A 14,861-nucleotide genomic window follows, 5' to 3' on the forward strand; every position below is an offset into this window, starting at 1 on the left:
TCCCACATGGGAGTGGGGGGTGGGCCTTGCTCATTAAAACAGGCCCTGGGCAAGTGATGGGAACTGAGGCGCTGAGACCAACTCTTCACCCCACCTGGCCTTGCCCACCAGATGGAGGTGCCTGGGGATACAGACTCCCTGCACCCCAGCCCCCCGGGGGCTTCCCTGGTCTCCCTAAGTCCTGCCTGGGCCCTGTTGCCTTAGGTCAGTTTCCAACAGCCTTGGGACTTCTCCCCAGATGCCCCACAGACATTAGCTTCAGCATGTCCCAAACCAGGTCCTCCCTCACCTGGATGAAGGACTGGCAGCTTTTCCTCGGCCTGTCCCTGGGGCCCTTCTCAGCAGCCCGAGTGGCCTGCCCCAAACCCACCCTCATCCCCTTGGCCTCATTTAAGAAGTGCCCCCCCTGAATTCCTACTGCAAAGGGCTCCCTGCACCTGCTCACCTCGATTCAGGTGTCCCTGGCATCTCTCATGCTCCCTTGGGATCTGGAGACTACTGCCTCGTCCACAGGGACTACCCCTCACCTGGGAAGATGGTCCCTATCCATTCTACTGGCAGACTGGTCACCCTCCTTGGGCAGCCTGTCCCCTGGAGTGGCAGGAGTCATCCACATGGTGGCCGTCTGTGCCGGGATGGTGAGGGGCTACTTGTCTTTGTCTTCCCAGAGGGAGCCCACCTGAGCTAACTGGGCTTTTCCCTCAGGGTCTGGGGTCAGCCTTGGTCAAGGGTCAGGGCCTAGCCTGTGGGGAACCAGAGGTCTGGTTCCACCTAGGGTCACAGCTGGGCCTGGGATGGGAATCACTGCCACAAGGTCAGGGGCCTTGATCTGAGGGCCAGGTCCTGGGTCTCCTTAATCCCACACTGTCCCTGGGGTCATCAATCCTGTGTCCTCACCACTTCCTCTCTCTTGTATCTCGTTCTGAAATGGAGCTGAGGAGAGAGGCCTGGCCTCTGTGTCAACTGGCTTCCTGGGGAGGGGCCTGCACTCAGGTATTTGGGTCCTTGAGGCCAACTTTGGTGATGTCCTTGAGGCACCACCAGGTGGCAATAGAGATGAGCTTGTTGGTCTGTGCCGGGAAAGGCAGGAGAGGGACCGGGGAGCCGGAGGAAAGAGGGGCTGCAGGAGAAATTCTGCTCGTGGTCACCCCTATTCCACTCCCACTCCATAGGCAGCCTGGGATGTCTGCTCATGACCTCTGCTGGCCAGGGACAGTGTCTCACCTTCTCCCCATTCCTGAATGCTCCACTACCAGGGGGTGGGGGGTAGGGAGCTTTTCACCTCCTGCTACCTCCGAGGTGGGGCCCCACTTCTGTCCTCCCTTTTTTGTCCCTGTCTTGGGTCTCTCTCTGTTTTATTCACTTTTTACCCTCCTGGCTGATAACTCTGCTTCTCCCCAGACATGACTCACTAATGGTGGGATTTCAGGCACGGTGGTGGATGGGCCAGGTCCGGGCAGGACGTTTGCAGGAAGTGGAAGCCAGGGAGGTCAGCTGGAGCAGTGGCTTTGAATCCATTCCTTGCTGACCAGCGTCATCTTCTTCGCCCTGCAGCCTCTGTGTCTAAACCTTTCTATTCGCCGTATTGTCTCTGTTTTGGTGACATCTGCTGTGTCCTCTATCTGCCACTTCTTGGCAACATGGTCATCTCACACCCCTTGTGCTCCTTGGGTGCAGGTACCCCCATGTAACCACTTTTGGGACCGAGGGCAGCTCTGTCAGCTGTTCTGTATAGATCCAAGAATAGAACTACCTCTTCTTGGTTGGATTCAGGGGGTGGGAGGACACTACGAGGACGGGGTATAACTTCACCACACTCAGAGGAGAGAGGGTACCACTCAACAAGATGTGAGTCGAAAGCCCTTAGAACTGTGTGTTCCTCACATGGAAGCCAGAGGGGTGGTGGCATCTGGCTTCAGTGATGTCTTGGACCAGCCCTCCTTCGAAGGGGGGTGGGGGGCATGGCCGCAAGTTGGAAGCTGGTCACCATTTTAGCCCACATGGGAACACCAACCACCAGGAAAACCAAGCGAATCCAACCCAGTGTTTATTGTTGCACAAGCCTGTTTGCAGTCCCAAGGGGATCTTCTGGCTGGGGCGTGAGTAGGAAGCCGTGTGGCCACAGGGGTGCAGGGCGGACACAGGACATGACAGCCACCAGGCTCTTGTCCAGATGATACATGGGCTGGGGGACTCCTCAGCCACACTCCAGGGAGGGTGGGGTGGGAATGGGGTTTGCGGGATGCTGGTAATAACAATATCAGTGGTGATACAAATAAGCAAGAGGATCCAGCTTGCTACAATATATAAAAGGCAGCAGTTAAGAGTCTGTGCTTTCACTTTCCCATCAGCAAGATCTGAGTTCAAATGCTGTCTGTGTGACAAGATGAGGTACCTGCTCTCTGTGAGGCTCAGTGTGAAATAGGGACAGTAGTGCCCGCCTTGCTGGGTTGCTCTGAGGATTAAGGGGCCCAAGAGTGTACATCTCTGAGCCCGGTCCTAATAGTTGGCACATAGGTAGGCAGCCAGGGGCAGCTCCCACAGCCCATAAGGATTGGTAGGGCTGGTGGCAAGCTCCTGGAATTGTTCCAGCCATCCCGGGATGACTCCACTTTAGCGGGGACTATGAAGATAGCTGCCCTCCCCAAACCAAAACCCCTCGTTTACAACCGCATCTGCCGGAGGCAGAAAAACTCATTCACCTTGAAGAGCTGGCAGCTATGAGGAGGCACTGAGGGAGGGGACCGCGTCTTTGGAGAGATGCCTGAATGGTGATGCTTAACCCAAAGGAAACTGACAGCAATGGTGGAACTTCAGGCACTGTCGAGGTGGCGGTGGCAGGTGACCTTTTGGGGCAAGACCTTTGTCCCCTCAGATCACACCACGTTCCCACATGCATTGTCAGGGGATAGGCGGTGGCCCTCCTCGGATGGGTAGCGAGATCTACCAGGCCGTGGAATCAGGTGAGAGTATGCAGATTTCTTGCCCTTAATGGGCGGAGGGGGCCTTTGGGGGCGGAGTCTGAAGACTGAGCTCCACCCCTCATCTTCTAGGTAGGAGCTCCCAGCTCTCCCCCATCGTCTCCCCAGGCAGGCGCAAGGGCAGCGTTCTCCAGGGGCTTCCGGACAGTAAGCTGGGGGTGCCCGGGCAGCCTCCGAGCTCAGGGCTGGGGCTGACCTCGCCTGGCAGGCCTTTGCCCCCGCTGCCGCGCGGGGTGGGGGGCGGTGCCGACGGGAGGGGCCGCCCACCCGCCTGGGCACCTGGAGGTCAGACCAGGGAGACTTCGGCCTGGAAGCTGGAGGAGCGGCGCGCGCCGGGGCTGACGCGGGTCAGCATGGAGACCTGAGTGCTGCACGTGGCCCCGCTGCTGCCTGCTGACGGGTGCTGGTATTTGGGTTTCCAACCCAAGACGCCCTGCAGATGCCAGCGCCGCCACTTCCGCCGCAGCTCTGCCTGCACCTGGGAGAAAGGAGCGTGGTCAGGCGCGCCCCTATGAAGCCTCCTGCACTGCTGATTGGGCTGCACTCTGTCTAGGGTGCGTGAGCCAGACAGTCAGAGCCTCTTGCGGAATCTAACTTGAAAGGTCAGATGCTACCTTGGGCAGTGCAGAGATGGGACCTCCTAGGGGCCAGGTCAAATCAAGGGATTGGAGTGGGGGGAGGTGGGAGCCAGAGAGGATCAGAGAATTCAGTCCAGGGAGGGAGAGGTATGCGGCCCAATCTCCTGATCCCTGCCCTCCAGCTCACCTTGAGCTCATCCCAATAGACTTCTGTGCTTTGGAACCAGGGCTCCACAGTGACTCAGGCTTCACTTCACCCATCCCCACTCCCTCTGCACACAGCCACCTAACACAGCACTTCTAAAACTCTGATGTGCACATGAATCCCCTGAGGTTTTTCTTAAAAGCAGATTCAGAGTCAGCAGGCTTGGGGTGGGCCCAGAAATCAGCATTTTAAACAAGGTCCTAGGTGCCGTCACTGATTTACTAGTCTGAGGACCACACTTGGAGTAGCAAGGTTTGACCCTTCTTTGCTCTGCACATATCGCGTCAGGGGTTTTGGACCTTGGGGCTACCAGAGTTCTGTTCCTTGACCCCCAAGGTCTGAGAGGGGCTTACCTCGCCATTGAGGAAGCAGTAGAGGACGGCCACCACAAAACCCTGGGGAGGAAGGGAGCGGGAGAGGTGAGGTAGACAGACCCTGGGAGCCCCAAACCCTGCCCCACCCCTGTGTTCCCCTGGTGAAACAAAGGGCCAAACATACAGTTGGTGCTTAATAAATACTTATTGCAATGAAAAGATTGGAATCTAGCGGCAAGAGGCCAAGGCCCCAGGTGAATTTCCTCCCTTAAAGCCCAGAGAAGAACGCAGCCTTAAGTCCACGGTTCATACCTGGAAAGACCCCACGACGAGCTCAAAGACCATTTTCACTTCAGCCTTAAAGTTGTCGGGGAAGAAGGCAAACATGATGTAGTGCACTCCAAACAGGGGGATCAGCAGAAGGGTGGACTTGGCCAGCCTCCTGGGGGCAGGGGAGGGGCAGGCAGTGGGTATGGGTGTCCACACGTGTACGCACATGGGGCACAGAAGACAGGGACAACGACCAGGATGTGTGAGGATAGACTGTTGGTTCCCATCAGTCCTACGTCCACAACTGTTTCTGTTCCATATCTGCAGTGCCTATGACCTCATGCCCCCTGGGCCTCCTCCCTTGGACTTCCAGCTCCAGTGAAGGAGGGACAAAGGGAAGAGGTGGCTTTACCAGAACCCAAGGACAGGGCTACCTGGAAAGGGTTGGGATCCTATGGTAGAGGCCTTACTAAGTAAGTGCTGAAATCAACATGGGAGGAGTCCCTTGAATGAGATGGAAACATGTTGAGAAGGGCTCCTTGAATGAGCTTGAGCCACAAAGAGGTATAGTCAATGCCAGAGACCATGCCAGAGTCAATGCTGGAGCCGTGAAAGAAAGTCTGTAGCTTCCCTCCCCTTTGTCCTATCTCATACCCTTCCAGAGCCGCCCACTGGTCAAATTTAACTACAAGTAAGTGGATAAAGAATCCTAGCAAATGCAGCTTGCAAGGAGAGAGAAACCCCTCTATTTCCACTTTCTGGAGGAGAGAGTATAAAGGAGGGCCAGGGCTCAATCCCAAGGATTACATGTAATAGTGGTATTTCAGGCTCTATGGCCGCTAACGGGGATAGTTTCTTGAGCAACAGGAGATCCTGGTTTCCCTTCCCCTGGTCTCAGTTTCTCCAATCTGTACAATGGGGCGAGTGTATGCTCAACATGGTCAAGGAATAGAAGTGGGGCCCACTGTAAACTCGGAAGCGCTTTGGGTACTATGAAATACAGTGCATTTATGAGAGACCAATACTCTACTGGAAATGAGGGCATTTGGGAAGGAAGTTTTTGTAATTGGGTTGCTGACCACAGATGCCCAAGGCCACTTGGGAGGATGATGGGTGCTCAAGTTTGTGTCTGTCACCAAGGATGACTCAGGGTCAACTAGTAAAGCCCTGTCTTTGGCTTCTCTGCTGTATCTACTTCCCCAGGAGTTGCCAACTTTTCTGGGATTACACCCCTTTCTGCCCCAGCCCCGCTCCCCACACCAATACACGCACCCCCAGAATTCTCTGGAGGACCAGCTCCTCCTTCACTGGCCATGTGTGCTCAGCAGGGTCCACAGTCCCTCTAAATGACTTGCCCCTTTCCCATGGAGCAGAGCTCATCCTGTTTCAGGCCTCCCAGCCACTTGACCTCATAGCTGGTCCAGGCAGTGTGAACCCACAGTTCCCTGGCTGGGAGAGGTCTGAGGGGTGAGTGTGTCTCTGCCTCTGTGTCTCCTGCCTTGGCAGTCAGTCCAGGTAGGCCTAGCCCTGGGCCCGAGGACCCACAGCAAACTGGGGGCAGAGGAGCTGGCCTTGCCCCTCCACTCCTTCCTGGACCTGGTCCCCAGACACGCCAGTGTCCCGAGCACTGCCCACCGCTCCTTGACTGCAAACCTATCCCACGCGCCTGAGGCTGACAGATGGAGGCTTTCTTTAAATTGGAGGCTTGTGGGGAGGTGGAGAGTGGGAGCTGACAGTCCCTCCGCGGGGAGCTCCATCTCCTACTCCCCCCACCCCTTCTGCCTGCCAACAGCTGTTCAGTTTCCACCTCACCCACGTGGACCTGGTGATGACCGGTTCTCTTTGCCTCAGATTCAAGCCCTTTCGAGCAGTTGTATGTTGGGTAAAACAAGGCCCCACAGGGAAAGTAGAGGAGGAGGGGGCACAGGCCTGATGTGCTACCCCCTGGCAGACTGCAGACCCCTACAGGGCCTTCCTTTCTCAGACTGGAAGGGAAGCTCCACCTCCACACCCCGAGGGAGGAAGTGCTGTCACACCAGGAACGGGAGTCTTAGTCTCATCAGAGAGAATCACAGGATTCCAGAATAGAATCCTAAATCCAGCAGCTCGTGACATTCTAGCCAGGAATCTTAGAACCACAGCACAGATTCCCCAGAGAGAAGCCAGGCCCAGGAGAACATTCTGGATCACAGGACTGGAAGGCCGCTGTAGGACACCCCAGGTTTGTCTTGTCTGTGCAGTGCTGATAATCTCCTGTTCCCATCTGTGGGCACACAGACCGACTCACCCTCCCACAGCCACCCCATTCATGTTTCTGTAGCTCTGTCTTCCAGCCTTGTTGTCCTCATGAAAGCCTGCCTGTTCTCCAGGCCCCCCAAGCACAGGAAGAGCCCTCACACCTTTCCAAGCAAGGATATGACCCCTGTCCCACAGACACCGTGCCCTCCCCCTGCCAAGACGATGTGCTCCCAAACTCTAGAGGACGAGGGAGTATGTGTCAGTTTCCTCATCTGTGAAATGGGGACAATCTGGAGGAGACTGTACAGACGAAATGAGATGATGCTTGGAAACCCCGTTGCACACACCTGGCCTGTAACCTGTGGATGCCGTTACTACTCTCAGGGAGGACTGAGTCCCGAATATGGCCATTTCCTTGGTAGACTGGGGGCTCCCCTGGGGCATGCATCTACTGTGCCCCTTTTCTGTGCCAGGCCCATGCCAGGGACTGGGCACACGGTGTGAACAGGACACAGGTTATCTACTGTGTTCTTGAGCTCCCTGGCTTGACAGTAGATACACAGCGGGGCCGATCACCTGCTAGGTAAGTCATGCAGGAGAAGCAGGCCTGGGACTCACGGGTCTGGTGAGGGTGGGACTGGGCAGGGGACACTCGTGCACTGAGCCAGGCCATGGGGGCAGAAGTGGGCAAGAGCAAGGTGGGTTTTTGATGATTCTGGAGGGGGGCTTCCAGGGGACGTGGGATGATTTGTGGACTGGGGCTGGGGATACCGGGAGAGCCGGGGCCCTGGGCCCATACTCACGAGTATGGGCTGCTGTCACTCTTCCCGACATCTGGGGCCCGCAGTTTGTGAACCAGGATTCTGATGATGCGAATAAAGAGGATGAAGTTCACCTGGTGGGTGGGGGCCAAGGTCGGGTGGTCAGAGAGGGGAGGCAGGGTGTCCAGCCCCCTGGGCTGATGGCCTGTCTTCTTCCCCAGGGCCCAGCTATCCATCCATCTTACCTCTCCCCTACCTCTTCCCACTTTGGGAAAGTCATCCAGGAACTCTCCCTCACATCCCTAAGGGCTGGGCCTCCCAATCTGCTTTCTCTACTCTAGAGGAAAAACTGGTCGGGAAAGGGCTGGGGACAGTCCTGCATTAGGCATTGGGAAGCCTAGGGTTCAGTTCTGACCTAGACACGAATTTCCTGTGGGACCTGGGTCAGTTGTCTACCCACTCCGGGCCTCAGTCTCCCCGTCCCTAAGTGGTGGGAGGAGGCCTTACCAAGATGGAGGCGAGGATGGGGGCCTTTATGATCCACCACAGTGAGGAGATGATGGTGTCCCAGCATCTGGGCAGGGTACGGTGGGGGAGAATGAGAGATTGTCCTCGGCCAGAGAGAGTCAGCAGTCCTCCTGTTGTCCCCGGCTCTGCCCCAAACCCTTTAGAGACCACTGGTCCAGAGTCTGTTACTCCCCGGTCCCCCTCATCCCACCCGGGGGATCTGCCCCGAGTGACAGCAGCCAGGAGGAGGGGGTGGGGTGACAGCTCACCCGTAATCCTCAAAATGGATTCTGATGATGGTCCACACCATGGTGAATGTGCTGGGCACCCCTGTCAGGGCCAAAGGAGAGAGAAAGAGGAGAGAGTGTGGCAGGAAGAGGGGGAGATCGAGGAGGAAGAGCCAGGAAGAGGCAGGGAGAGAAAAGGGTGGGTTTCCAACGTGGCCACGGATGGTGGCATATATAGGTAGCTCAGTGCGCAAAGATGCCTCATTGAGGGGGTGAAGCTCTATGTCTGAGGGACTGTGTCTGCCTAAAGGGGACTTGTTTTCTCATTTGGGCAGAGGCACTGTATAGATTAGCAGCGGCCCTGTGTGTTTCAAGGCCTGGAGGGGAAATGGAAGGATGCTCAGAGAACCTGTGTGTTCCACGGGTCAGCTCGAGGTGCAGCCGCAGCCAGAAGGCCCTTGCCCAGGGGTCAGACGACGGGAGGACTTTTATCAACCCACGGCCAAGTGCCTTGCAGGCAGGATCTGCAGCCCAGCAAGACCTAAGGCAGCAGGCTGGGTTGGTACCCACCCCCTAATGAGCTCCCCAGGCTTTGCCCCCTTGTTCCCAGCCTGGCAGCCCTCCCTGGTACCATACCCCAGCCGATGAATATGTACCCCCAGAAGTACTTCCTCTCGGAGAAGAAGGAGACGGCGAGCAGGGTGTGCAGGTAGAGGCCCTCCACCAGCAGCCAGAAGAAGTTGGCCATGACACAGTACTGGAATAACACCACGGCCGCCTTACAGCCCACCTGCAGGGGGAGGAGAAGAGGGGGGCCCAGTGGAGTTAGCAGGGGTCCCTGCCTGCCCACATCTCTGTGTGGGGTGACAAACAGGATTGCAGTACAGCCAACTTACTCTCTTACTTATTTCTGTATTATTCCCTTAGAAATATACTCAGTGGTTTTCCCATTATCCCTAATTTTACATCATCTGATGCTTTGGAATAAGCTTGCAATTTTAATTATCCACCCATCAATTTATCATCTATTCATCTTCCTATCTATATATCTATCCACCCACCTACCCATCCAACCATCCACCTACCCACCTATCTATTTATCCATTTATTTACCCATCCACCCACCAGACATCCACTGCCAACTCACCCATCTATCCATCTACCATCCATGCATCCAACCATTAACTATCTATCTGCATCCATCATCTTCCATCTATCAGTCCATCCACAGACTCACCTGTCTCTCTCTCCATTCATCTACTATCCACATACTAGACATCCACTACCAACCCACACACCTAGACATCTATCCATCCATTCATTTATCCACTTGTCCATCAATCTGCTCATCCATCCAACCACCAATATACCCCCACCCATGATCTATCCAATTTTTCTTACTTTATCCATCTATCCTTCCACTTAGTCATCCACACACTATTTACCCCATCATCCAGCTACCAACCCATCCACTTACCATCTCCGCTACTCATTTATCTTATTCCTATTATGATTGAAGGTAGCTGGAAGACGTATGAGGGAGAATTCTTGCTTGCATTAGCAAGAATCCCTTGAAAGTGTAGGGATATGGGCTGTGGACTGTGGAGTGGGGTTTAGATGGAATTGTTGGGGGAAAGATGGGGACGGAGAAGAGGGAAGAGGAGGGTGAAGTAGAAGTTAGGAAAAAGAGGAGAGTGGAGGGATGATCCTTCCTCCTGGGGGCCAGAGGAGCTAGAGGAAGAAGGGGTTCCCCAGGCAGGTGAGGACAATGGAGGAGTTAGGGAGACCCCTGGGCAGGGAAATCAGGGGCTCTGGGCGGCCCAGCTCGCATGATTAGAAGGTCTTCTGGGCCATCTGTCCTCTCCCAGAAACTATCTGCCGTTTCAGATTGCGCCCAGATACCTGTAAGCCAGAGCTTAAAGCCACCCTCTTCCAGGAAGCCCCTCTGCTTTCATTCCTCCTTGTACCCAGAACACAGGTTCCCACCCTTTCCTCCTGTGCCGTCGGCTTTGAGGCACCCTCAGAGAGCAGCCTACCCTCCTCTCCCAATGGTTGGAAAGTCCTTCCTCAGGTCTTACTTCAGTCCCTCCTGTTACAGGCAGTCTGTTTCCCCCACCTTCCCTCATCTGCTTTACAGCAAGAATAACTCAGCTCTTTAACAGGACTATTAGCTGTGCTTCTCCTTGCCTTGGAAAAGCTTCACAGAGCTGCTAATGAATCGGGAAGCTCATTTCCACAATTATCCTCAACAAGTGCGCCGGCGGCTTCAGGCTGCTCCCCAGGCTCCGGGGCTCACACCGCACAGGTCTGAGCCCTACTCCCAGGCTGGATCATCTGAGGCGACCTGGGAATGGCCAGGGTGGCTCCCCTCCCCCTTGTCGAGATGCCTGAGATACCACCATCACTCTCTGGAGAATTTTTTTTTTTTTTGGCCACACCTCGCAGCTTGTGGGATCTCAGTTCCCAGGTCAGGGATCAAACCTGGGGCCTTGGCAGTGAGAACGTGGATTCCTAACCACTGGACAGCCAGGGAACTCCCTGGGGAGATTCACTTTCAATTTCACTCTCTGGGGAGAAGGTACTTCTGACCCCTGAAATAATGCACTGTCTCTGAGGTCACTCATGAGGCAAAAAGTCACTGACCACAAGGGACGAATGGGAGCCAGGGCTGGTCTTGAGCTCCCTGTCTCAGCTCAGGGGGCACTCAGGGAGGAGGCCCTGAGCACAGAATCACCTGCAGATGGACCCCTTAGTGACGGGCCATGAATTCCTTAAATGCTCTCTTAACCTCCCTTGCCTAGGATGGTCCAGAGTGACTAAGGGCAGGGGAAGAATAGAAGAAGAGGAGGGCTGTGTGGGTTTGGACTGGCTCCAGAAGGCAACGGGGGGAGTAGGAAGGGGGGCACGGTGAGCAGAGCCATGGGTATGCAGATGGCAGAGAGGAGGGATGGAAGGAAGCTTGAATGTCCTTGCACGACGGGGAAACTGAGGAAGGGATTTCCCTAAGGTCACATAGGAAGTTAGCAGCAGAGGCGGGAAGGGGGCTGTGGGCTCTGGCACGAAGTGTACCACTTTGCACCCAGAAGAGGTGTTTTTCATTGGCAGGAGTAGGTGTGTGAACTCCCAGATGGCCAAGCAGCATCTCCTGCTGCTGGGAGGGAAGTGGGATCCAAGGAGCTGGCAGGCAGGGTCGGAGGGGGGCCATCTTTGGAGAGAGAGAGAGAAAGAGAGAGGGAGAGAGAGAAAGGGAGAGAGAGAGAGAAAAAAGGGGAGACAGGAGGGAGGAGAGGGAGAAGAGGAGATTCAGGTGACAGATGGCAGAGGTGGGCCAGGGAGGTGGGCCTGGGCAGGTCCTCACCGAGCCCTTGGAGCAGTGGTCCGACTCCCCGCTGTCGAAGAGGGCCAAGTCTTTGATGAAGACAGCGGTGGCCCTCAGGATGAAGGATACGAAGAGATGGATGTGGATGTAGTTCCGCGTGCAGTGGAGCTTCCTGTGGGAGGTGGCCAGATCCAGGAGGCCGAAGGGGCCTCAGACCCCCACCCCAACCAACAAGTCCAGTGCTCTGAGGAAGGGTAGGGCTTGTAGCCTCTGGATGCAGACCCCACCCCGAAGGGGGGCCCTGTCCCCAGGTATCCTACCCATGTGTGCAGCCTGGCTTGCAGGTGCCTCCTTCCAGGGCACAGGCCCTGCCCTCTGGTGCCCTATCCCCAGGTACAGGGCATCCTGTGAGGGATGAGGCCGACACAGGTGAACACTTCGAGCACCCTGCTGTCTCTAGGGGAGGCTGGCCTGGCGGGGGCGCTGGGGAAGGACTGTGTGATGCCTGGGAGCTGACAGTGGAGGGGGCAGAGCATGCCTGGGTGAGGAGTGACCTGGCTGGTCTGCTTTGAGACCTATTGCAGGAGCTGGTCCTCACCTGAACAGGCTCAGGATGGCAGTGGCGACAAGGAGGGTGGCGAGGGACAGGCTGTAGCCGACGGTGTAGCCAGTCTTCACAGAACTGTAGAACATTGTCTGCTGCTGCTAGAGGGAGGTGGGTGAGGATCTTGGGCGGGGGTGGGGGGACTCACCTAGGGGGTGTTGGCAGAGGCGGGGTGCCCTATACATCCTGCCTCCCATCCCTGCCTTGACAGATGAGGAGGCTGAGGCCCAGGGCTCCCAGGAGCAGCTGAGCGGCCCCTTCCAGTTCCCAGAGCCCCTTTCTCCCTGGTTTCCACGGATGAGACAGCACTGCTTCCCAGGGTCGGGCAGGGGTTGAATGCCCTTTCTCTGCTCCTTCACAGGGGAAATGTCAGTGGGGGAAGGGGCGAAGACCTCACACGATCCACTGGTCCATCCATTCATTCTTCAGTCACGTGTCCAACAGCCCTTCTGGGCCAGCTCTGGGCTTGGCATCCTCAAGCACAAGACTGCTTGCCCTTCAGACCCCCCACAGGAGGCCCTCTCACCAAGTGGCGAGGAATGGACAACGGTAAAGAAGACGCTAGGGGGAGGGTAATTTCCCATTTGGGACTCTCAGAGGCTGGATTTAGCAGGAGGAGGGCAATCTGGCCTTTATGGGGAGGAGGGACAAAGCTGGACACCAAGGGCTTCCTGCTGGCCCCTCCCCATGGACACACACGCAGAGCCATGGTCACTGGGCCGCCCCTCCTTCCTCCCCACCTTCCACACCCTGCTGGAACAGAGGCCAGTGGTCAAGAAGGATCCTGCCCGAGGATCTGGTGGGCTTTTAAGGCCTCTGAGGAAATTGCTGCCCTTTTGGGAGGAGTGAAAGCCTTGTCTGTGAAGGGCTTTGGGGGTGGGACAGAGGTCATCACAGACAGACTACATTCACCCACCAAAGCAGCGAGGGGCTCCTAGCTCGGGACTTCAGTTATACACCAGCCTCCCCATCAATATCCTTCCCTGGCTCCTGGCCCCACATCCTTACAGAGACCACCTATGCTCCACCTGCTCCAGGGCAGATCCCCATCCTGGGACTGAGGACAATGGTTCTGTCCCTGTCCCTGCCCCTGATTGGCTCCTGGGTATCTGAGGCTGGTTCATTCCAGGATCCGCACCTCAGTTTCTCTTCTGCGTGTGACAGGTGGGATGGGCTCTGTCTGCCCTGCCAGGGCTGGATCAAGGCTCCCACAAGGGAGTGGAGTGGCCTAGCCTGGGAGTGCTGCTTCTGCTTTGATGCTGTGAGTCATCCTCCTGGAAGCCCCCTCCTGGACCCTGTCAGGGGAGCCAGGGGATGCGCCCCTGGGAATGCGGGCCTGGAGAGGGAGGAGGCTTGAGGAGGGCAGACCCTGGGAGTCCTGGCTCCGACATGGAAGGCAACTGTGCCCCTTGGTGGGAGAGAGTGGAAGGGGCTAGCAGGCCCAGGTACTCTAGCGTGTGTGTGTGGTGCACTGAGGCCCACCTCGTCCAAACTCGATGTGTTGTCATCCAAGCCACAGGCAATGGGGTAGGGACCAGGCTCCAGGGGCGTCCAGCCCTCGTCAGTGCAGCTGCGGCTCACGTTGCGGCCTGGGTGGAGGGCAGGGGCAGAGAGGAGAGAGGTTGAGGCAGGGAGTGGGTAGGTCGGAGGAGTAGGCATGGGGCCTGGCTGTCTCTCTGCTCAGCCCTACTCTCACCACCCCCTGCGGCATCAGGCTCCAGCTGTTCTGACCTGGACACCCAGGGCATCACGGGGCAGCCTGGGGCAGGGAGAGGCACCTCCAGGGTGGCCAGGGGACGCACCAACACAGATGACAGCCAAAGCAGACATTCCTGCCCCTTGTCGTGTCTGAATCTGACCCCAGGCGCAATTTAAACTCTGATCCTTGTCACGAGCAGCCTGGATCCTTGGCGTGGAACGATCCCTGACCCTTGTCATGAGCTGAATGCTGACCCCCGTCACAGGGCCATGGATGCTGGTGTGGCAGATGCTTCCCTTGTCTGTCCTGTAGGTACAGACAGCAGCCTTCTGGCTGCGGCAAGGGGCCCAGGCCTGCCCAGCCCTCCTGGGTCAGCCTGCCTGGGCCTACGGGCCTGGGTTTCCTCCCACGCCTGCGGGCTGGGGGTTCAGATGTGCTGCTGGAGAGGGACCAAAGGTGAGGCAGGAGGTGGGTGGGCGTCGGAGGACCTCTGATAAGGGCACAGGTGTGAAGTCCTCACACACGGAGAAGGGGCACACGCCCAGGCAAAGGCAAGTATGAGAATAATTGAGCTGCACACCATTGCAGAATCTCGGGGCTGAACCACTAAGGCTGGGGTTCCAGGACAGTGGCACTGTCCGCTGTCCCCGGAGGACCAGGGCTGCAGCAAAGGGGCAGGACCACTGAGCGGCCATGTGAGGTGAGGGGTGACCCCAAGGCTCCCCACTCGCCAGGGAGGGGAGAGGCTGAATAGAAAATGGGTGAGCCAGAGAGCTCTCTGCCCCCATCCCAGGACTCATTACAGAGGCACTGAGTCCGGGACACAGCCTTCCTGCCAGACTTGTTGTGGGAGAGGAAAGGAGAAGGAGGAAGGGGGAGGGGAAGGAGGAAGAAGGAAAGGAGAGGGAGGGAGGGAGGATGAGGGGAGAGAGAACAGGTAGGAGGAGAAGGGGGTAAGAGGATGAGGAAGAAGGGGGAGGGGAGAGAAAAGCAGGGAAAGAGATAAGGTGAGGCGATGAAGAAGAGCTGAGAGAGAAGATGGGTCCTGACATCCTTGCCGTCTAGCTCCTTTCTCACCTGCACCACCACCATCAGCACCTCCATCAGCACCAGCATCACCATGACCATGACCGTCACCATCACCACGATGCACGTTTT

At 56.8% G+C, this 14,861-nt stretch overlaps 1 protein-coding gene across 2 annotated transcripts in view; it reads right to left on the reverse strand.

The window, feature by feature from the left end:
• Positions 1-2,041: 2,041 nt before the first annotated feature.
• The window catches only part of VIPR1 (vasoactive intestinal peptide receptor 1), a 32,867-nt gene continuing 20,047 nt past the window's right edge, over positions 2,042-14,861 (reverse strand). Inside the window, exons 4-13 of one of the 2 annotated variants that reach the window (XM_027088275.1) lie at positions 13,487-13,593; positions 11,999-12,102; positions 11,440-11,572; positions 8,718-8,871; positions 8,124-8,184; positions 7,855-7,921; positions 7,390-7,481; positions 4,391-4,520; positions 4,118-4,159; positions 2,042-3,459 (exon numbers count right to left, since the gene is read on the reverse strand). In XM_027088275.1, the coding sequence (XP_026944076.1) occupies positions 3,268-3,459; positions 4,118-4,159; positions 4,391-4,520; positions 7,390-7,481; positions 7,855-7,921; positions 8,124-8,184; positions 8,718-8,871; positions 11,440-11,572; positions 11,999-12,102; positions 13,487-13,593 (1,082 nt within the window). In that variant the 3' untranslated portion in view covers positions 2,042-3,267. The other variant, XM_027088274.1, reaches the window with a different exon arrangement.

This window comes from Aethalodelphis obliquidens, unplaced genomic scaffold, assembly GCF_003676395.1.
Source record: "Aethalodelphis obliquidens isolate GAN/ISIS:26980383/991018 unplaced genomic scaffold, ASM367639v1 scaffold62, whole genome shotgun sequence".
Lineage (NCBI taxonomy): Eukaryota > Metazoa > Chordata > Mammalia > Artiodactyla > Delphinidae > Aethalodelphis > Aethalodelphis obliquidens.